General features: G+C 35.2%; 1 protein-coding gene and 1 pseudogene across 6 annotated transcripts in view; one reads left to right on the forward strand and one right to left on the reverse strand.

Annotated features, from left to right (window-relative positions):
• Window positions 1-24,958, forward strand: part of LOC129803551 (rho guanine nucleotide exchange factor 12) — a 193,722-nt gene that overhangs the window by 118,501 nt on the left and 50,263 nt on the right. For all 6 annotated transcript variants that reach the window (XM_055850193.1, XM_055850195.1, XM_055850194.1 and 3 more), the window contains one exon: window positions 18,264-18,338. In XM_055850193.1, the coding sequence (XP_055706168.1) occupies window positions 18,264-18,338 (75 nt within the window). The remainder of the gene's footprint in view (window positions 1-18,263; window positions 18,339-24,958) is intronic.
• LOC129805078 (U6 spliceosomal RNA) lies at window positions 10,223-10,311 on the reverse strand (annotated as a pseudogene).

Genomic DNA, 24,958 nt, shown 5'->3' on the forward strand with positions numbered 1-24,958 from the left:
AAGGGGCGGCCCGACCAGGGCGCAAGCCTTCAGGGGCGCCGGTCTTGCTATTTTCTTTAATCAAATGAACTGTCATTGTAATAAAAGAGACAATGCGCCTCTCTAATTCTTGAAATGCATCATGTCTTTTAATCTATCAAAACTTCGCGTTAAGATTAAAAAAAAAATACTTTTAATTTTCTCATAGACTTTATGGGACACCCCTTTAGTTCTTGAAATGCATCATGTCAATTTAATCTTTCAAATTTTGCGTTGAAATTAAAAAAAAAAAACTTTTAATTCCCAGACTTTCTGAGGCGCCCCTCTAGCTCTCAAAAAGCATTTTGTCCTCATATTTTTGCAAGATTTCGTATTGAAATAAAAAGGGACACTTTAAATTCCTTCAGATGCTTTTTGGGGGCGCCAAGTTTTTTGCAGGGCTTTCTGTGGCGCCCTTCTGGCTTTTGAAATGCATTTTTTCTTTGTAATTCAATCGAGATTTCGAGTTGAAATAAGAAAATACTTTAAAATTTTAAGTCAAAATTGTTCTGAAAACACGCAGAGGTGAAACATAAAGATGGTTCAGATTGCGCACAAAAGTCGTGCTGCTGAAGTAATAAAACGATTTACATTATGCCGAAGATACGCACAGCTCAATTACAAAATGTATACAAGTTTGTGCTAAAAACCGGTACAGACCAATCATAAAATGTGCTGACAACACGCACAGACTAATTATAAAACGCTCAAGATCATATTGACGATCCGCACAGCTCAAGCATAAAACTGTTAAAATTGTGCTGAAAACACGCACAGCTATTAAACATAAAATGTTTAAGATTAAGATATCTCTGTTAAAAATTTAGATTCAATTTTCTTTGAGCTATGCTTATGTAGGGCTTATGCTCAAGTTGATCAATTTGAACCATTTTATTTTTGAGCTGTGCCGGTTTTGAGTATCATCCGTTTTAAAATTTAACCGAAGTGCATGTTTTTATCGCATTACCGTTTCATACTTGAGCTGTGCATGTTTTCAGCACTTTTTTTACCGTTTTACACTTGTTCTCCAAAGATATATAAGCTTATCAATTCCTTTTTTCAAGAAAAAACAGGCTTTTCTTGAAAAAAGTTCGCAAGTTGGTTTTAAATAGCTTTCAATGAATCCATATTATGCCAAACTAAACTATTCTGTAAAAATTGGAACAAATCATAATCTGAAGGGTCAATTTATGAAGAATATTCTATATTCTGGAGAATTTTCTATTGCAACTCCTGTAATTTTGGCAGCGTTTGTATTAGACGCACGATTTAGTGTAAATAAAAAAAAATACATGAGTGATAGAGGTAAACTACGGGATACCCGTTAACGACCTGCGTGAAAAGTCCCACGAACTTATGCAATCATCCGATAAGCTAAATGTGTTTTTCGTGATTTTTCCATGGTAAGGGCGCCTTCAAGGTACAATCGCACCCCCTGCATAAGTACCTAGTTACGCCACTGTTTTTTATCATTATTAAAAAAAGCGTAATGCATTTTATTTTTATTTTTCGTTCATATTAGAAAATGCCCTTGGATAATTTTGAATAACGATTTTCAAGGTCAAAACCTTAAGCTACTGTGGAAAGTATATTTGTCAACCGTTCTGTGTAAGTTTGGGTCTTGGGTGAAAATTATATTGCGCCGTTTGGGTCAGCAACTGTGCTAACCACATTTGCTTTGTGTCTACATGTGTTGTAAAGGCCACGCAGCGATGCTTCGTTAACAACAACTGCAGACACACAATGCAAAAATATAGGCAACACGATTACTGATTCAACCAACCATATGTGATCGGGAATTTCTTGAATTTGTTGATTATTTGACAGCTGTCATCCGGATATCGGAGTCCGGATGCTGAAGTTGAGTTTAGCATCAAAGCTACGAGTTTAAACATTTGGTAACACTATGACATTTTGGGATCCTACTGATCCTACAGTCCTATACAATGTACTTATCAACCAATTCACTTGCCAACCTCTTTTCCAACGTAAATGCTCGAGCTACTCTATTTTGGTAATATTATAAATTTTTTGTAATTCAGAACAGCCTATCATTGGGTTCGGTACGTTATTGGACCAATCCTACATATAATATTAGTTATTACTTCAGCTAGCTATCTCTTATTATCGAATATTTGATATGATAATCAGCCTTTTAAATATATTCGTCTTAGTTTTAATGGATTTCTACTCCGCCCACTACTAATTATCTAATTAAATACAGCATCCAATGCACTTAGATATTGCAGTATATGCTCCCACTTTTAACATTTTGATGGACTACAACGCGAATTGATGAGGAGAGAGATAGCACATGGTCAGGACATTTGTATGGGAAATTTCTCAAAATCATATGTGGTAAAATGTAGGAAAAATAATCGTGTGTTTTTTTTCAGCGATTTTGTGCGATTTTGCGCAAAAAATTCTTGCAATGCTCAACACTTGCTATCTTACTCCATCAACTATAATTTTCCCATTTTCCTACACATCAGTCTCTCTCACGCCAATGTTTTCATTATTTCCTTCCGTTTTTCCAACAACCACCAGCAGAGTCTGTTGAGATCTCATGAGCGCGTTAAAGAAAGTTTTCACTGTCAATCAGTTGGTTGTCAGCATCAGAGTTTAATGTGCGTGTCCTCCGTGACTAATCGGTTTACAAAACTGTTTTTCGATTCAACTGTTCATAGAATGGTTATGTTAGCCTATATCTTAATACTAGGCCTAGTGCTGTTGTTCGTTTATCGAAAGAAACGAGAGGAATATTTGAGAAGAGAATATCCAGAGAGATACAATCACTATTAAATGACTTAACAAAAGAGTGGATTTTTAATATGTTATTTTGAGTGATTTGAACTTTTGTGCTGATTTTGTGTCTTCACATTTAGTATATAATCTCTGTAAAATGTATTGGTATCATTGATTGATTTTGTGGTTAAGCAAAAGAGGAAAAAAACGATTAATTGAGATAGGAAAATTTATTGGAAATTTAATACGCTGTTAAGATCATTTCTCTTTAGATTTTATCCCTATATACCTATAATAATATAACAATGTCAATTTGTGGTTTTTGCCTCCTTGCTGCATTTTGCACCATATTGGTAGGTATATCAGTGACGGTACACACTTACGCCAAGTAACCGTTAAATTATGAAACGCCTCCACTAATAAACTCTAAGATTAAGGTGTAAAATGATTAGGATGAATTTGAAAATTTGGGAAAAAAGAATAACACAGATAAGTGTGGGTGATGAGATTTTTGATGGAATATGTTTGGCAAGAATTGTTTACAGTGGATGTTCCTCTGTATGATGCTACTACCAAATTTTTTCCTGAGTTGATTGAAGAAAATTTCAGTTGGAGGAAGATTTGAGAGAAAGGAAAAAAATCTCTGATTCATTCAAACAGAAATATTCAATGGACTTGATCAATTCTAAAATGTCTGTATTGAACTTTTTCCATATTTTTACTCACTGTTTTCTCAACTGAGAGGATGTGTACATTGAAGTTAAATATCTCCTGGTGATTTTTCTTTTTGAATAAATTTTGTAGAATGATGTGCTATTGGTTGATTTTTTGGGTGTTTTGAATGAATGTGGAAAAAGCATCTTCACATGCTTCCGTATGATTTTTCCAGTAAATCACAACAATTTAGCAAATGGTTAAACTTTATGTTTGCTGGACTAAAAATAATATATTCCATAGTAGGAATGTAAATTTCCTATACTCTACGATTATTTTCATAAATAAATTAATATTACAATATAAATTTAATAATATAAGGTTATTATTTATTTAGAAAATCTATTTTGGATGCAAAAGTGGGAGCTTTCAAATTTACGAAAAACACTTAAAATATATAAATGTTAAGCGCTATAAAGTTAATCAGTCTTATTTTTGTTTCATTTAGAAATAAAATGAAAGTTTTCAAGCTAAATTCTGATTTCAAAAAACGTATAGCAATAGGCTTAGTCGTCGAGTGCCATAGATCTACATCTACAATGCATTTTGGTCAAGGAACCACATATGGCCAGCTTGACACCTCTTATAGCCACATTAAAATACAGGGTTTAAGATAGTTTTCAAACAATTCTAATCTAATTTGATTACTATTAAACCATTTCTGAATTCATTTTTATCATTAGTAGTGTAGACATATTGTCCCAACTCCCGTGAAATTCCCTGAGCGGAGAAGTAGTTTCGACTTCGGTCCAGAACCAGGCCTAGGTGAGGTACGGCAGAGTATGACAGGGGAGTAACGTCAAGTAGGTAGAGTAGAGTAGTGTAGCGTGCATCAGAAGGGTCGCCCCACATTGGTCGGAACCGGTTCTTCAAATTTAGGTCTATATAGAGTAACAATAAACCTGCTGGGGTTTATTGTGCAACATTATCAGAAGTGGGATCGCCCCGCGTAAAGTGCAAGTGAAGGACTGAAGAACAGACAGTCTTACAGTGCGGAAAAGTACGTGAAAGAAAAAATTTGCGAAATAATGGTTTTAGCTGTCTACGCCTTTTCCCGTCCTTCAGACCTATTCGTTCAATGAGGGCATTGAAATGTCAGGAATGGCCGAGATGTAGACATAGTGTCCCAACTCCCGTGAAATTCCCTGCGTGGAGAAGTAGTTTCGACTTCGGTCCAGAACCAGGCCTAAGTGGGGTACGGCAAAGTATGACAGGGGAGTAATGTCAAGTAGGTAGAGTAGAGTAGTGTAGCGTGCGTCAGAAGGGTCGCCACACATTGGTCGGCACCGGTTCTTCAAATTTAGGTTTATAGAGTGGCAATAAACCTGTCGGTGTTTATTGTGCAACAGTAGCTTGTAACCGGGGCACTCAATGGGTCAAGTGGTAGAGCTCTCGCTCTATGATGCAAGTGTACCGGGTTCGAATACCCTTTAGGTCACCAGAAAACATCATCCCGTACAAGAAAAAATAATAATGCATGTCTAGAAATCCCTTTGCGGGAAGGTCTTGTTCCTTCATGGAATGTTGTGCCATTATTATTATTATTATTATTATTATTAGTTATTAACCAACCACGGGCGAAAAAAAGCTGAAAAATTCAAAATTTTAGTTTACTCTTGTTTATTCTTCTTGCAAAACTTTTCATTTGTATTTCTTAAGAAAAAAAAGAACAAATTAAATTTCAAACGAAAATTTAGACGCAATTTAATTCATATGTAGTCCGGAATAAAATAAAACAATGGTAGATGGAGAGTGAAGAAGAAAAGGCGAGAAAAAGTGGATAATCATAAAAATAATAATAAAGTAGTATGGTCAAATGATGGTGTGTTTTTTCACCATCACCCAACCCCATCTTTAGGGTAATATTATATATATATATTGGGGTTTTCTACCTTTTTTTCACCTGTGTTTTCGGACATTGCGATAAACTCTTGTGGGTGGTTCGTTCTACTTTGTCAATGTGCTTTCGTATTTTCACCTTTTATGCTCCCAAACTCCTCAATCATCCAACCCAAACTATCAAGTCTTTAGTGTATGTGTCTGGTATTATATACTTTTGCCATGCCACAAGGCATTGCCATTTAATTGTAGCGGAGTTTGTTTACAAAACAACACCCTCCCGCGAGTTTCTCCTAGCAGAACGCCCAATTGCCTCGCAATATTTTCTGTAATTTATTCAATTGTACCTGTCTCATTTTCACTATACCTTTAATTTCCACACTAAAAAGGACGTTTTTAGTTATAAAATATTGAGAATTAGAAAAATATATATAATTACAGATTATTTGAAATGTTCTTTAAATAGACAATATTTCATAGCACCTGCAATGAATGATTTCACTGTTCATTGGGGTAATATCATTGAACTGAGAACTTGATATGAGAACTTTGCGATTTTGACATTTTACTAAAGAGGACATCTTAATGTTTCTATGCCTGTCCGTCTGTTAATTTTCGATTATTTGTCTGCTTTTCATTGCTAAATGGGAACAGGGGAAAGATTTCAGGCTTTGAACACTTCATTATTTTTTTCATCATTCCTTTAATGAATTTAACGTGATTTGTTTTAGGAAATTTATGATTTAAGACTGACTATTAAAATATATTGATATTAGGTCAGATTCATTAAAGAAGTGTGGAAAAAATGTGAAGTGTTCGAAGGCATAGTATGTGCAAAGTCTGAAAGCCTTCCCCTAATTTGTACAAAGCAAGGATTAGACTACCCTGTGGACGTAGTGTCACTTTATTTTTTTTATATTTTAATTAGAGTACAATTTTAATCCTATGAACTTTAAAGTATCTATCTTCTCTCGAATTAAATAAATCCTTTCATTTTACCCGAGATAGAGAAAAGAAAGCGGTTTTTTTTCCATTAAAAGTGTTGATATTAAAAAAAAAACGGTGGAGGAGCGTCCCAGGCTTTACAAAGTGCTCGAACTCGTGACTTAATTCTAAACCTTAAAAATATTTTCGCTTCATTTACCGTTTACTGGTTCTCAAGCCTTTTGAATCGATTCATAAATAGCCTATAGAATTGATTTTCGGACAAAAAATACTTATAGGTTCATAAACGGATCATTACCGTTTTATAACCGATTGAAATTGATTCAAGCTTGTCAGGAATTCCAAGACCTTTCCAACGCGCCTAAAGGTGATACCATTCGGTTGATAAATACGCTCTCTAGGGCCTTTCTAACCTTTAACATTTAAAAAAATCTTTATTATTCAAAGGTATTTTCGTATAAGGACTACATGTCCTGTCCGCCTGGGTAAACTCTAAAACATATTCTACGCGTTTTCGAGTAATCCCAAAAAAACATGGATTTGGAGGGGAAGGAAAGGGAAGTGTGGAAATGAGGGGCATGTTAATAATGGTCCAAGAGTTGCCTTATGGGGGGGGGGTCTCCCGATGATCCCAAGTCTCTATCTCTAACCGTTTGGGCTCTAGGCATAAGAACGGCCGGACACATAAACGGACTAACATACTGACGACACAAAACTATAGACATCAGGTTTCCAGAATCCTACCAAAATATAACCATTCAGGGGGTAAGGAGTCAAAATATAATTGAAAATTGAGGGATTATATTATATACATATACGACTCTCTCTGTGGAGTTCGAGCAGTAAAATAGAAGTTAAAGTGAACTAAAGTCTGGATTTATTTAATGGTTTATCCGTGCCATTTCATCGTGTATGCTGGTACGTTTTGCTAATTCTCTCAATGATCACTGTAAGACATTTGGAAAAAAGTGCGAATGATGTTTTGTGGGATATATATATGTAAAAGAAAGAATTGAGTGTGAAATAAAGAAATCAGCGAATGGCGAATGTGTAGTATGATGTGGATGGCTAAAAATAAAATTGTTTCAAAACGCACTAGGAGCCCCCATGGCACCTTCACACCAGTTCATTCGATTGTGTGTTATTCTTGGTGGGTTTAGAGAGGGTTTGATTTCGGGGGGTGTGACTTTGACGGCTCATGGGTGGAAGAGAGTCAGAGCCAATATATATATATACATGAGACACCTTCTCAATTTGATTGGGTGAACTGAATGGCCACTATTAACCATCACCATCGTCAAAATGAGTAACTATAGCATATATGGAATATATATATACATTATGTACCCCTATGAATTGTCATAAAATAATACACATACGACTATATGTATCGATTATCCCCAGGAATAGTATTGTAAAGCTCACTCAGAGAATGACAGTTTCTCAGGAGAGCTATTTGAAGTTGAAACGAAACTCTTGACAATCCTTGAACTCTTAAGTTTAGTGATAGGATAGGTATCAAAACGAACAAATTCGCTACATTACGTTTGATTAATTAATCGAGAAATGTAGTTTATAAATTCTTTTAAGGCTGTCTAAGGATAAAATCTTAGATAATGAAAACCTTTGGAACCAAGAACGTAGCTAGGATTTTAGGAAGAAAGAAACCAAATTGGAAATTTTGCCTACAGAGGTTAGGGAGAGGATCGGTACCTTTACAACTTTAAGGGTGGCTTTTTCTTTTCAATAAGAGACACTTATGGTTTTTTGTGAATCATCTGAGAACCTTCTTAGTAAACTTTTCCTTTTTTGTTCTAACACTAAACCATTCAAATAAAGACAATTAAAATTAGGATCATAATGAAGAAGGTTAGGAAAAATAAAATGATCATATTGGGGATCCTTCGAAAAGAATCATGATCTAAAAGAATGCATTTTATTATAAATGTACTTTGTTCAAAAGGATCTTTTTTTAAAGGAAATCAATTCTGTGATGCAATAAATCTCATGCAGCGATATTTTGAAAATTTCTAATGCGATCCATTAAAAATAATCAACTCTTACTGTGTTATCACACTTGCACATTAAAATTTTAATATGATTCACATTAATTGTCGCTGGTGAGAGTCCAAATGTGTAATTTGTGTGTTTGAATCATTTTATATTCAAAATTTGATCTATTTGTTGATAAAAAGGTAGACTTGGCCCGCAAAATTTGATATAAATTGATTTATAGCATTAATGTGAAAAATTAATGCGATTTTCTCTTTAATTTTTTAATGTGAAAAATATTTATGCTTTAGGTAAATTTAAACTTATTTTTGCAGGCCAAGTCCACTTCTTTATCAATAATAGAAAAAACCCCAAATATTAAGTGACTCAAAGACACAAATAACATATTTGGACGCTCACAAGCGACAATTAATGTGAATCACATTAAAATTTTAATGTGCTAGTGTGATAACGCCGTTAAGAATAGACTTCGGGAGAGAAAACCATAGACCAATAATTTTTTTTTGTTAGTAAAATATTCCATTTTCAACAGTAAAAAATGCAAAATTGATCAGTAATCGTCGTAATCATATATACCTGAAAAATCAAGATATAGTCAATTCCCTTAACATCAACTAACAGTTATTGAATTCAGTCTGACTTATATGTATAGTGCTTTGATTTTTCCAATGCATAATCAAAAATAAGCATAATTTTAGTAGGAAATTGCAAAATACTTCTTTTACAAATGATATCATTATTTTGCTATCGCAGAGAAATTTATACAAATGATAAGAATAAGAATGATAAGAATGTGATACGAGTCAATAATACAGTAGAGTGCAAAAATAATGGGTCAGTATGATTTAATTTGTTTAGTTTAGTTTATGATACCTCGTATTCTATTGAATCAGACAATTTGCGGATGTATAAAACAATTTTGCAGAATGGGGTGTCCATAATATAAATTAAATACCTTTTCAATGTATCTTAATTTGTCCAATAATGAAACTCTTTTCATAAGGGATAATTGAAGGGTTAATCATTAATAACAGAAAAGTGAAATGTTCTTATTGTTTTCCCACCTTGAATTAATTTCCCTTTTTATATGGTGTTTTAATATCAAAGTTGGAGCTTTTAACTTGCAACTTTGTGCAGTCCATCAAGCTAATGAAATTAGATAGATTCTCTTGAATCTAAACGGCAGTGACGCTTTTGTGCCCCTCCTTGGCTTTCTTGGAATGCATATTCCTGTAACATTATATTAAAGTTTTTGCTTTAAATGCGTACATTCAAATGTATATGTAAATGTTATTCTAGAATACCACTTAATGAAAACTTAAAAGATGTTTAAATTTGATTAATGCAGACTTTGTTTTAATAAAATTTATTCCATTTCATCGTGAGTATTTATTATGACATATTGACATTTTAAAAATAAAGATCTTTATTAACGAATACAAATAAACTATTAAACACTGATATAACCCATTTTAACAATGTACTAGAAATATCGATAAAATATTCATATTTTAGGATTTACTTCTTACAAATTAATAAATGATTATTCTGAAAAAAATAATGGGATCGCGGGGACCTATTAAGAACACGTCTTAACGATTAATTTAAATTCTTCACACGAAATCTTTAAAAACAATATTTATTTTTAAAGTGTAATTATCCAAGAAAGAATTTGTCTCCCAGAGCTTAAATTAGAAAATATTATGAAGGATAATATCATCAAAATAGAAACAATGTCTGACTTTTCAAGTATAGTTCGTGCACAACCCTTGTATAACTTTCCGCGAAGTGAGAAAAGAACAACAAAATGTATTTCTACCTCCGTCGAGCTATTTTCCTACGCCATGAGTGGATTAAAATAAATTAAAATAGTTTCTCCAGCATAATTAGGGCATCAATTGTAAAAGGCAAAAAAATAAATGACCAGTAAAAAAATCGAAATGGGCAGAAAAAAATTAAAAATAAGCATCCTTGCGCAGGGGCCATGCTAATCTTCTCTGTATCGTTCCAATTTTAGTATATGTTCTGCAGTAAAATATCTAATTATGGTCAGTAAAAAACTTGAATCTTTACAAAAATGGGTCTAATTTATATATTTATCATTTAAAATTGTTGAAGAATGAAAAGCCCTTTATTTTCCCTTTGGCAAAATTTGAACGATAATATCACTGTTTCCAATTTTTTTCATTACTGCTCATTTTTAAAATGCCATTGTAAAATAAATTATCAAAAAATGTTTCCATATCACATAATATACGATCAGAATTCATTGAATAAGGAATTACTACTGGATCTTGAACGAGTGCACTATTCCGTGTTTTGATATACGACAAAAATATTTAAACCATGTTTAACTTTACTCCAGGGGCCTGACATTAGCTCTGAAACGTAAAAACTGAAAGTTTAGACAAATTATAGTTTTTGATAAACTTACTTAATATTTATTAAATTGGCTTGTACTATTTTCCATTTGTAAATTATTACTAATTCCTCTTGTAATGAAAAAAAATCAACCGTTTGGCTCAAATTTTTTTTTGACACGTTGCACACTTATTTGAAAAATACAAGGATAAGGAAACTTCATAACCTTGCCTAAACCCTTGAATAACACTAAATTTTTGTATAACTAAACGTTATTTTTCGTTTTAATATTCGGCGGTTAAAACTTGAAGGTTTTGTCCAGCGCACAATAACTTTTGTTTGTAAACATGTTTTCAAAATTTTATATAAGAGTGAGCGAGATGACTAGATCTAGATCTCGCTCACTCTCATTGAAATGTCAATAACATATTTGCAAAACAAAAGTTATTGTGCGTTGCGCATTTATCTTAAAATAATAATAAATAATAATAATACTAGCACAACATTCCATGAAGGAACAAGGCCTTTCCACAAGGGGATTTCTAGGCATGCATTATTATTTTTTCTTGTAATGGATGCTGTTGTCAGCCCCTTGCCCGTGGAATCAAGTGCAGTGAAGCTCACTGGATGTAATTCAAACACCTTTAACGCCAGAAAAATTCCTGGTGACCTAAAAGGGATTCGAACCCGGGACACTTGAATCATAGAGCGAGTGCTCTACCACTTGACCCATTGATTGCCTTTTTATCTTAAAATTGAAGGAAAATCTAGTTTTATTTTAAAGTAGGGGGAAGTGTGGCACCTTTGAATCGAGCAGCTTTGAAATTGAAATTTTTCTTCTATTTTTAAATGGAATGGTGCCTTATCATAATACTATATCATGATAAGATCTAGTAGGAGAAAGAAGCTCAATTTTAAAGGTGCTTTAATTCAAAGGTGCCCCTTTTCCCCCTAATATCGTTCTATCACTATCACTAGCTTTTCGAATTTTTCAGATTATTCGTGAATTGCAAACTAATTAGCTGGTTTAATTACATTAGACCTGATGGAAAATTTTATTATATTGCAATTATTGTCTTATATGGTAACCAAAATCCTTATTATTATTATTAGAATATAAGCAGTTGACCACTAACTACACTTGACGTTATTCATGATCTTAGAAAACAATGCTACAATGCGTGTCTGTTCATCCTTATTAGTTGGATTGGGAGAAAGGTGTTGGATCGTCAAGGGGCTGACTAAGTGGTAGAATTGGGTGTGTTTATATGCTGAGGGTGTTAGATAATCAATAGAGTGTAGAAGTGACAAGAACTCTAGTGTAATGTTCCAGAGACACTTCCTCTTCGATGATGGTGGTATTTCTTTTACCACACTCTGTTTTTTATATATATTGGTTCCAATGATGAAGGGAAAATCCACTGAGATTTTATATATAGTATGATATGATTTTAGTCTTTATTGATCAGGAATACTGATACATCAAGATGTTTCAAGTATAAGGTGGGCCAGATCGAACCGCCAGTGACGTAGATACTTTTACCCGACTGGTACAGTGTCGACAACTCAGATTTGTCAAACATTTGTAATAGAAAAATAAGAATCGAATAATGTTGCAAATATTAATTAATTTTCTTTATAAGTGAAAATATATTTATTGTTCCTCGGCTAATGAACTTCAAATAAGTATAATATGATACATTTTGATTTAAAAAAAAACATCTTTTTACTAATATGACCACATTGGGTATGATATTAAAATTGCCTAGGATAAAATATCGTCCATATATGCCATTAAACTCAATCATTTCCTTAAATCGATTTTCCATTGTTAAATTTTAAAATTTAATCTTATTTTGCAGCTAATATGTTTAAAAATTGCATTCATTGTACACTTCTTAGTCAATTTTCAATTTTATTAAGTTTTTTGAAAAATTATAGACTATACAGAAAAAAAATTCACAGCATTCTAGGCAAGCTAGCCTTACCGGCCAATTCAATGTATGGGGTCGTGGAGCACCACATTCCTCTTTTTACATCGGATTTTATAGTTTCCATATCGATAAAATGGTTTTTCCAACAATTTTATTACCAAAGAAAAAGTAACACTTCAGAAAAATTAAATTTTTTTTTGATAGTTTGTTTCACTAAAATGATAGTTCCAATGAGTGTATTAGGCCCAGGCTTATAAATAATACCTCGTTTAATGTTTCGACAGCAATATTTTCAGAAACTGTTCGAGATTCAGAGGCATGTACCTTCACATTCGAATGTAAAAATTGTACCATATGCCTTGGAACAAATCGTTATTGCTTTTTTATTTGTCTTGTAACAAAAAATTAAGAACTTTAAATACTAAATCAGGTAAGCAATGGATCTTAATGAATTACAGATTCTTTTTGTGTAGCAAAAATTAAGATTAATTTTCGATTTTCCCGGAAAAAGATGGTAAAGTCTGAACTGCAGAGAGCATTTTCCCTAGCGTAACTTTCTCTTTGTGAAAAAATTATTTTATAATATTTTTATGATTTAAATTTTAAAAAATAGACCAAGAATCAGAATATTGGGAGATAATTCCAAAGTGCGGTAAAGTGCCAAATCTTTTATAAAGAGTACAACATCATACATGAATAAACAATTGAATGGGTTTTACCACAATGAAGACTACAATGATCAAAAAAGGTCACGTTTTAATTCAGAATAGAAATTTTGCGAATAACGCAATTAATTCTTAAAAATTCCGAATATCGTAAATATTTATCTCTCAAGTATTTCAATATTCAAAAAAACTCGCTAAAGGCGAGAAAATGCCAATTTTGTCTTAGTGAATTCTCCTCGTTGGCAAAATTTCATCAGGTGATGACATTTTTTAGGTTTCGGAGCATGAAAATTGATTAAAAATCACAAAATACTTATAAATGTGAAAGTAATGGATAAAAATTAAGTCATAAGATCCAAAATAGTCGTAAAATTGTACTGAAAGAACCATAAGGTTGAGAATTCAAATGCCACCTTAAATTTCTTTTCTGAATTGCTCTTGACAGTTCTGAAAAAAAAAACTCATTCCTGATACATACGTAACGATGTCAATTTTAGAGGAAAATTTTAGAAAGTGTTAAAAAAAGAATAACTTAATAAATTAGCTTTTTGTTAATAAAATCAATGAAAACTAATTTTAAGATTTTTCTTGTTTTTTTTTTCTTAGTTTAACACAAAACAAAAAATGTGGAAATCTTAATGGGGAAATGGATTTATGAGTCCTTAGAACCGTTGTAGAAGTCTTACGAAATTATAGAAAATTTAATTTGGTTTTTATGTGGAATATCTGAACTCGACATTTTATATCAATTTGGTATTCTACGTGATTTATAGAATTCTGTATCATTTTGCTTATTCTAAGTTTTTTCCAAAGAAAATATATTAGTATTGAAAGTTCTGACACATTTGTGATTTGCTCATGCAATGTATGGTCTGCCGGGTTTCGTGGAAATAATTTTTGCCCAGTGGAATTTTGTGGCAAAAAAGTATGAGAAAAACAGAAACAACATCAAATATTAGTTTAATTGATAATAATAGTCATTTCTGTTAACAATTAAACTAATAATTTTGATATATTCCCAACATTTTATAGAAAAGTATTCGCATGAGATTTTGGCGCGAATCACGAACAGATGATTTTTGACATAACCTCCAAAAAGTATCTACGTCATCACCAGCCCGATCTGGCCCACCTTATTACTTTGTTATTTGTTTTTATCCATCTTGCTGATACATGAGGTGTTACATGGTAGATGATGGTGAATGTGACGAGAAGAATGAAAGAAAAAAGCGAATGTGATGGTGAAAGAAAGGGTAAATGAGGGTGAATTAAATGGGGCACTTCGTGTGATAAGACAACGCGTAGATTTTTCCTATCATCTCCTCCATTCACCTTGTGGCACATTGATTCTGTTTATTTTTTTTTTGTTACGTCAACTAAAGACATCTTTGTAAATTTTTATGAATCAAAAATCTCTATAGTATAATCTTTAAAAAAGAAATTGGACTCGCTCATCGAAATGTGTAGGATGAATGAAGGTGATGACTAAAGATTTATCAGACACGAAAACCACGGATTATTCAGATTATTTCGGATCTTATGGATGAATGTGAATAAAATGAGAGATTTTTTTTGCAATTGACTTATATTACAGTATATTGCCTGATGTGGTGTATGTATGCTAAATGGCAAATGTAAGTTTAATATCGCATAAGTTATTGTGTCATTAGACAACAACATTCCAATTTACTTATTTCTCACTTTCTATCCCTCATACCTTTTTAACAATAATCCACCTCCTTTTGATATATAACTATGTACAAATGCTATCATTAATTATTATAGGTCAACGGAGAATTGTGAAGAAACTTTTCCACATTTTATGGTCATTTTCTCTTATAAACATTAATGTTAAAACGGTATTTTCCGAGTGGATAAAAATGATGAATATATATATACCCAGGGTATGAATATGAACTTATTAGTAGATTATTGCAAATGAATAGTGCTGATGGAAATTTTCCACTAATTCAACCATAGTAAATAATATGTTGGTGGTTTATTTACTATAAACTAGTAATGTATGGAAAAAAAATTGTGAAATATTGCGTGGATGAGTAGCGAATAAGGGATGGATTTCTGCACAATTGCAGCACACGAGCACACCCCAAATACCTGGAATATAGAAAATAAAGAATTAATTCATGGTTGTGCGTTTATTGTCATTGCTCACCATTTATAAACTGTTTCCTTTTGTTGAATTTGATTTAATTAATAATATTCACACATTTCTGCATCGTTTACTGGAAAATTTTCAATATTTTTTCCCAACATTTTATGTTGTCAATTAGGTTTTATTTAAAATGTTTGACCAACTTTTAATGATCTCTTTATCTGCTTACCAACAATTAAAGGCTTTTAAATGTAACGGTATTTGTTAAATTTTAACAAATGAAAGATGAATAAATTAGATTAGGAATTCTATAAATAACTTCACCTTCTGTAAACCTACTCTGATAAAGAAAGTTTTGTAAAATTAACAAAAAAAAAGTTCGCTAAAAGGATGTACTTTCATTCAGCATATGGAAAAGTTTAGTCAAATTGGTAAACTACGTCCTTTTGACAAAATTTTAATAAGATTGATTTATCCGCCTTGCACAACTTTTTTTAGAGTAGGGGATATATTTCGTGTCCTCGAAATCAGTCTAGTTTATCTAGACCCATCACTAGCTTTAAAAATGGAGTAATTGGTTCAGGGATCGCTGCAAATGTCGCAGTCCCAGTTCAAGTCCAATCTCGTTTAACCCTTTAAGGACGATTGGGTCACCGGTGACCCAAAAATGAATTTTTCCTACGGTCATCTAAAGTTGTGTATTGCTCTAAAAAGTCAGAAAAAGTGATTTTTTTCTGATCCCCGATTTTTGACCCTCTTGCCCTTAAAGGGTTAAGGCTCAAAAAATTTTCAAGCATTGGAGAAATTCGAATCATATTTTGTAATCTTCGTTGCACTTAATTGCACAGGGCTTGGGAATTTAACCGATAATTCCTTGCTTAAAGAAAAAAAGTTATTTAACATTTATTTATTGTTCTTGATTTTTTCATAGAGATCTTTTGAAATGAAAATTTACTTTTGATCTTAAAAAGCTAAAAACTAGAAAATTAAGGGTAGTGCGTTGCAATTTTGAATTACCTTTGCGTCGCGACGCAAGCTTCGGACAACTCAAGTTTTTTTTTCATATCAACTGCTCAGAATAAGAAACGAACAGCTCGCAGTAGGCAAATTTTGCAGGAGAGCGATTTGAACCTGAGATTTTACATGCAGAGTAGGGGAGACCGGGGTACAATTAGCCAGGGGTAGAAGTAGACAGTGGATTTTTCTCGTTTCCCTTAAAATGTTCAATGAGCAAAGTATTTTTTTAATGAAAGTAGGAACACATCTCCATATTCCCAGAAATACTTATAAGTCTGATCCCGTTATCCTACACTTTAGAAGCATTTCCTGAAAAGAAACATGGATCAAATTCACTAGACTCGTCTGATGGTACAGCACTTCCCTCTACTCGAAGATAATTCAATCTTGCAACTGAAGATCTTTTTTATGGAATTTAATAAATTAGTTATTTTCTCAAGGATTTGGAGTAAGTGTTCCAAATTTCGGCATAGTTACATATAAATATTGAAGTCTTAAGTTTGAAATGCAATATTTTGAATTCATATTGATATTTCTTGTTCCTTCCTTTTCAGGAGGGTTGTGTGGAACCTTGAAAACTAGTTTATCATCTTTGTTTTCTTTAAATCACTTCCTAAAATATTGAAAAAATAATAAAATATGGACATTGCTTTGGGTAGTATTCCGGCCACTTTATGCGAAATACCGGCCACCTTTTTTCTGACCACCTTTTGTGACGCAAAGGATAGAAAATTTCAAAACGTCATACGGAACGAGTTTAATATTTAGTTTAATACGTTTATATAACCCATAAGCCCTGAGGTCTTCCGTGTAATTTGTCCTGAAGGCCTGAAGAATAGCATTTCAAATTTATGCGCAGATTACGGTAGTAATTTGCCCTTCCTGAACTCATCTAAGGCTTCCAGGCCACATCATCTTTTTCATAGAAGGGATGGTTTGTTTCTCTGGACATTGTAGAACTCAGATATTGAAAAAAAAACATAAAATTAATAAGAAATTTAGGAAAGCAAAAGATGTTGCCGAAATAGGCAACATTACCTCACCGGAGAGACGCTCCAGGATCCAGCTGAGAAGTTTTACCCAAAATTTAAAGATTGATACACTATTAACATAAACAGAAACAATCTTTAATGAAAACTAATCAATTTTCATAAAAAAACACCGAAAGAAAACCTTCTGCACTTCACCACAAATCGTAAGACTGCTAGAAACACAATCGATCTGTCACATTTTTTGTAAGACTTTTCCACACTGAGTTTTTACAACACAATTTAAATTCAAATTATACTTAAAATTTAACGGTCTTTGTGTTAATAGTCCTAAAATGAATAAATATTTAAAAGCAAAATGAATTCATTGACTATTCGAAGATAACATACATAATTTTAATTAATTTATTTCCATGGCCGAAATTACACTCAAAGTGACCGAAATTAGAAGCTGGCCAAAATTTGGCACACTTCCCCTATACTATCTGAAAATATATTTACTCCGCGTTGATTCGCTGTAATGTCCAAGGAACAATATAACATTTTTCAATTCGTCACGAGAATTAAGGACTACATCCCTATTAGATATTTATTCTAAAATCATTTTCAAAGTTGTTGATCGAGTCTTTTTAGGTCTTATAATACAATTAATTAGTTACTGCAGCAAGTATGGAGAAAATCCACAAATTGATCAGATTGTTTACCATGAAAAAAAAAATTAAAAATTAAATTGTTCTTTAAATATAGAAATTTAAAATTTAAGTGAAAGATTTGAGCGGTATATTATTAATATTCGTATTTGAATTGAATGGCAGTCCACACAGAGAGGTACAGTTTGCACGAAATTCTTGAAACATTCTTTTTACAATTATAAATGTAATTTTTAATATTTATTTTCTTCGTATTTTAGTGATGAACAACAGGTGGAATTGGGACTTACAAACGCCAATTATCCCGCCAGCTCAAGTTCTAGTCTGTCTTCCAAGTAAGTACATTTAAGTAGATTTGTAAGTTCTAGGTATTTTTAAAATTATCTCTTTTACCTCACCTATAACGATAATTTTACTTAACTGAAAAACTTTACTTACTGAATGTAGAAGGTTTTTCCGCCATTCAACGGCAAAGTAGCGATTGTGTCGTTACGCGCCTCGCCGTTGGCAACCCTCCCTATTGCAATCTCAAGGTTGCCTCCCTGACCTGCTTCAGAGTGAGTGGTATGACACCCTGGCGCCATGTGTGGTGGAGTCAGTGTGTCATGGGAAGGCTCAGAGTGCGGATGCTGAGCCTGTGAATCCCAAACGAGGACCACCGCCTGTTGAGTGTAAGTGTTAGTAGTTCCGGAAGGGGCTACATTTTCAGAAGTGTGAGATTGTGCCCATCGCCTTATCTGTGTGATTGTATTGACGGGTAAGTTAAAAGGAAAAAGAGGGGGTGCTCGTCTTGGAAAGCACGGGAAAAGATGGCGGCTACTAAACAGCATCTTCCTTGCTCGAGTCGAAGGGAGCATTAGCAGGATTAGCAGGAACTTAGAGTTTGCCACAGAGGGTTCCATGAATTTTACTATAATTGATTTGAGAAAAATTTTTGCATGGTAGCTGGAGTACTCCACAAGTAGAAATTAGCAAGTAGTCCCATTGAGAAGGGGAAATTTGAACTTTCATGATTTTATGGCATGTCATCCAAAATACTCTAGCGGACAATACCTGAAGTGCCAACTGACAGCATGTGAGTATTATGCAGCCAACTTCACAATAAAGAAAAAATATGGAAACCATTTTGTTTTAATTGCGTATTGTCATTGCGACACACATTGTCTCTGAAACAAATTGAGGAAAGGTGGCTAAATTCTTATTATTTACCAGTGAATATTGTCAATTTTGATCACGTTAATTGAGGGAAACGAACGGCGCAGGTAGTGTTGACATAATTGCGATGGAATCGCGCGATATTGAGTCAGAGTATTTCTTTATGTTTCAGCCAGGTCAATTTCCAAATTACGTGATTCAACTTTGAACCCTAAAGAGAGGTACAGAAGTCAAATTTCAGGGTGCAAGCCTCTTCTTAATTTCCATGAATCGAAGGACGCGACAGCAAAAGTATTTGGCCGGAAACTGATCCACATCTATGAGGATTCTGATGTAATAATGTGTAAATTTGTTTAATTTTTAGGATGAATGATCAATCAGGGTCTTCAGACACACCTACCGTGGGCTGTTCGGATGGAAATGTGGGGCTTGTCTTGGGGTTGAGAGAAGTGGAAAGTATGGTTACCAGTTTCAACCCAGATGAACTCTCATGTCCAGAAGCAGCTGAATGGCTCACATCCACGGAAAAAACGTGTCTTAGATACCGCATGACAGAGGATCAGATGATGATAATCGCAGGAATGCGACTCAAAGGTGCTGCAAAGCTCTGGTTTGAGGCCATGAAGAGTGAATTGAATAATTGGAGTGATCTCAAGGAACAGCTGAAGATCTATTTCCCCAAAGTGATCAATATTCCTCAGATAAATCGCCAGCTTGAAAGAAAGAAGAAGCCTGAGGAAACGGCAGAAATGTATGTTTATGAGAAGCTGAGGCTGGCGAAGAGGGCTGGTACAAGTGACACAGCTCTCATGCAATATGTCATCGAAGGAATCCCGAATAGTTCTCAGCGTGATATCTTAAAATCCAAGGATATCAAGACAATTCCTGAGCTGGCAGAAGCAATCGGGAAACTTGAGGCCCCAGAGAAATCTGCTCAGAAGCAATATTTGACTGAAAGGAAGGATAAAGTTCTCACGGAGAAGAGTGAAGACAGAGGGAGATCCCGCAGTCGCTGGAGAGATGATTCTCATGCCCGAGAACGCTCGAAAAATGAAGGTTATGATGACAGGCGCCCTCAACGCTGGAGAAAGTCACAATCAAGACATTCAGAATCTCACAAAGATTATAGACGTGATCAGAGGAATGAACACCAAGACGCAGGAGTTTCTACCAAGAGGGAAAAAGATTCTTCTACCCCACCAAAGTCTGCAAAAGATTCCCAAAAGACCCATAAGAGACTTTGCTACATATGCAGATCCGAGGAGCATCTCGCAGCACGGTGTCCGAAAAATAAGGATTTTCGAGTTCGACTGGTGGGCGCAGTCGCCAGTCGTAAAACAAATAATGAACTGCTGGTGAAAATTGGGGAGAAAAGTGAGGTTATAGATGCTATAATGGACACGGGAAGCGATATTACAATTATTAAAGACAGCAAGATGGCTGCCTTGGGAGTTCCTCTTGAAGGCAAACCAGTAAAATTCAAGTCATTCGGAGGGAAAGAGGGAATCACACGAGGTTTTGCGAATATTCAGCTTTCTGTAGAAGATATAACGAAAACAGTGAGAGTCCATGTGGTTCCGGACAGCTATATGACCGTCTCGATGATTTTGGGGAAAGATTTTTTTAACGATGACGATGTGGAAGGTACAATTTCTGGTTCAGGTGTAGCGATTAAAAGAAAAAGTACAAGTACAGCAGTAGTAAATCAGATTAATGAGTCTATCAACAAGAGAGAGCGTTATTGTTCACCTATAAGAGCTGAGGAACTTCAGGTGGGAAAGGCTGCCAGAGATGATGATGTCAAGAAACTGATCAGACTGTTAAATGTTTACAGAAAATGTTTTGCTAAAAATATCAGTGAATTGGGGAAGAGTTCAGTTGTGACCATGAATGTGGAAGTTAAGGAAAACAAAATCATTAGATATGCTCCTTATAGAATCCCAATTCATTACAAAAAGGACGTCGATGCTGGCCTCAAGCTCTTGCTGGATAATGGTATCATTGAACCATCAAATTCTGAATTTTCCAGCCCTATGGTTGTGCAAACAAAGAAGGGGGGAGAGGTACGCATATGTGTCGATTATAGACTTTTAAATTCCATTCTCAGAAAAGAACACCATCCCATGCCAAACATCGAGGAGGAAATTCAGAAGCTACAGGGAAGACGCGTTTTTTCTTCTCTTGATTTGATGATGGGCTATCATCAGCTGATGGTTGATCCTGACAGTCGTAAATATCTAGCATTTGTAACTCCAGAGGCTCAGTACACATACACTCGCGTACCCTTTGGCTTGGCTACATCCCCAGCTGTTTTTATGCGCGCTATGGACAAAGTATTGGCACCAATGGACCGAAGATATATCACCTGTTTTGTAGATGACGTTTTAATATCTACAGACACAATTGAAGAAAATCTGGAGGTGATTAAGCAGTTTCTTGTGGAGCTTGAGAAACATGGACTTACTGTGAAAGTCTCTAAGTGTGAATTCTTCAAATCCAATATTACATTCTTGGGACATGAGATCGACGGGAAAGGAGTGACCCCGGGTTCAGTGAAGACTAAAGCCATTACGGACTTTGAGCGGCCAGATACACAGAGGAAAATGCGACAATTTCTCGGGCTTACGGGATATTTCAGAAAGTTTGTTCCTGGGTTCGCACAGATAACGCAGCCTTTGAGAGCAGCTCTAGTAGGCCCAAAGGACAGTAAGAGCAACGATATGATAGAGTGGACTCCAGGGTTGCAGAAGGCATTTGCAGAATTGAAAGATAAATTAGTGAATAAACCAATACTTGAGCTGTATTCTCCATCAGCAGAACATGAGCTTCATTGTGATGCAAGCAAATGGGGTTTGGGAGGAGCTCTCATGCAGAGAGATGAGAAAGGAGAACTAAAACCGGTAGCGTACTTTAGCCGAGCCACTTCAAAAGCAGAAAGTCAGTATAGCAGTTATGAACTTGAGACTCTCGCAGTGGTAGAAAGTTTGGAGAGGTTCCGGTATTATTTGCTGGGGAAGCACTTTAAAGTGGTGACTGACTGCCGAGCGCTACAACTGTCACACACTTCTCAGACTTTGATCCCTAGAATAGCCAGATGGTGGCTAAAAATCATGGCATATGATTTCACGATGGTACACCGGGCAGGAAACAAAATGGCTCACGTTGATTGCTTGAGCCGAGCCCCTGTAGAACCTCCAGTGGAAAAAGATGAGGTCATTATTTTGTCAGTGGGACTGGAGGAAGATGATTGGGTTGCTGCATCCCAGCTGAGAGATCCAGTTGTGTCCAGAATCAGAGATGTCTTGAAAGGCGAAGGTCAGGACCAGAAAGATGCTAAAAATCTCAAAGAGCAGTACGTGTTAATGGAAGATCGGGTGCATAAAACAACTCCAGGCGGTTCCAAATTTTATGTGCCCAAGGGATTGAGATTTTATGTTATGAGAGCAGCACATGACGACATGGGACATCCAGCTTTAGAGAGAACTTTGAAAACATTGCGGAAGACTTATTGGTTCCCTAAAATGAAGAGTATGGTGTCAAAATACCTGAAGAATTGTGTGAAGTGCTGTGTGAACAAGAGAGGACCTGATGAAAATGCACATCAACTTTTCGTGATGAAGAAAATGGATGTTCCCTTCCATACCATTCACATAGATTTTTGTGGACCATTCGCCAAAGTGGGAAACAAAGAATATGTGTGTGGTATCATTGATGCCTTCACTAGATTTACAGTGCTGCGACCTGTTTCCTCACCATCTTCACGGAGTGCCATCAGCGCTATTGTGGAGATTTCCCAGTTTTTCGGGATGCCATCACAAATAGTCAGCGACAATGGAACAGCTTTTACGTCCAAAGAATATCGGAGTTTCTGTGCAGAAAATAATATCAAGATTTCCACAGTTGCAGTGGCAACACCACGTGCTAATGGTCAAATAGAGAGAGTGTTCCGGGTTGTCAAGGATTCCCTAAGATGTCTGTCAGATGATGATGCTGGAAAAGACTGGGTAAAGAATCTACCAACCGTTCAATGGTCTTTGAATGCGTTAGAAAATCGTGTGGTTGGGGAATCTCCGCAAAAGGTATTGCTTGGATATACCCCCAATAACGTATTGAAAAATCAATTGCTGAGTGCAGTGACTGCTGCAATCGAAAGAGAGGAAGATGTCATCTCATTGCCCAACCTGCGTGAAGAAGTCTGGCAACGGATGTACAAGGATCAGTGCAAGCAAGCGGAGAAATACAATGAGGTTCATCGAGGTCCTAGGAAGTATTCCAAGGGTGATTTGGTGCTTTTGAGGTATAATCCTCAAGCCACTGGCTCTTCTCGTAAATTGATGCCGAGATATCGAGGTCCCTATGAAGTGCAGAAGGTGTTGGAGAGGGATAGATATGTGATTGCTGATACAGCCGTGACTCAGATTACTCAAAAGCGGTTCCCTCCAACTATGTATTCCGCTGAGAAGCTCAAACCCTGGGGAGATCCAGCTGATTTAGCTGATCTGGAAGATGGATGTCTAGAGAGTGGAAGTGAGAATTCCGATGAGAATTGAGGTGACGAATTAGATGACTGAACTTGAATATAATGTGAATTTGCAACAATAAATGAATTAAAGTATTGAAGTTTATTTAAGTGTTTGGATGGGTTCTGTGAAAATGAATGACACCACATAAGATGAAATGGGTTTGTTAGTTCATTACAGGAGATCCATCACATGGCGGAACTCAGAGTCAGAGGCAGGATGATTTAATGTTGAATTAGATGTTGAGCAAACATAGGATGTCCTGTGCAGTGACCAAGTTCCGCAAAGATGTTGATTCGAACCCGATTGCAGATGCTGGCTGGAAGGTGTCGGTGAAGGACTCATGCAGGGAATAATAGAGGTTTTGTTCCAATGAGTCAACCGTGTGCCATGGAGTTCCAGGTGATGAATAAGATCTTACTAGGGCGACTAAGTGTAAGCCCTGGGATGATCATCTTCTACAAGATCATGCTGGGTAACTAAGTGTAAACCCAGCATGATTTATCTTCGTCAAGATTGGATTAGGGGAACTTAGTGTAATCCCAATAAGGACCATCGTTGACAAAGTCATTCTGGGAATAACTCAGTGTAATCCTAGGAATGACTATCTTCAGCACGATAGGACTGGTAGTAAGTGCAGCAAACTCGACGAGGGTCATCTTTAAAGAGACTATACTTGGTGACTAAGTGTAATCCAAGCATCATAGAATGATTTTCATCCTAATGTCTTTTCTTTGACCTTTGTAAAATCTAGGTCATAGGATCATTTCCTCATGGAAGTGACCTAGTAGAGTAAATTCTTCAATCGCATTGGGCCAGTAAGTCCTTGAAAAATAATTCTCGCCATTACTTCGGCGAGGACGCCTCAATTTCAGGACGGCCGAATGTAGAAGGTTTTTCCGCCATTCAACGGCAAAGTAGCGATTGTGTCGTTACGCGCCTCGCCGTTGGCAACCCTCCCTATTGCAATCTCAAGGTTGCCTCCCTGACCTGCTTCAGAGTGAGTGGTATGACACCCTGGCGCCATGTGTGGTGGAGTCAGTGTGTCATGGGAAGGCTCAGAGTGCGGATGCTGAGCCTGTGAATCCCAAACGAGGACCACCGCCTGTTGAGTGTAAGTGTTAGTAGTTCCGGAAGGGGCTACATGAAAAACATATTCATGAATATTTTGAATTTGAATTCGAAAATTAGAAAAATTTCAAGTTCAACTATCAGAAAGCTTTATCTTTTTAAAATGTTTTTAATATAAGAAAATCATGCTGTGAAAGATCGAAACTACT

The sequence above is a fragment of the Phlebotomus papatasi genome, chromosome 2 (assembly GCF_024763615.1).
Source record: "Phlebotomus papatasi isolate M1 chromosome 2, Ppap_2.1, whole genome shotgun sequence".
NCBI lineage: Eukaryota > Metazoa > Arthropoda > Insecta > Diptera > Psychodidae > Phlebotomus > Phlebotomus papatasi.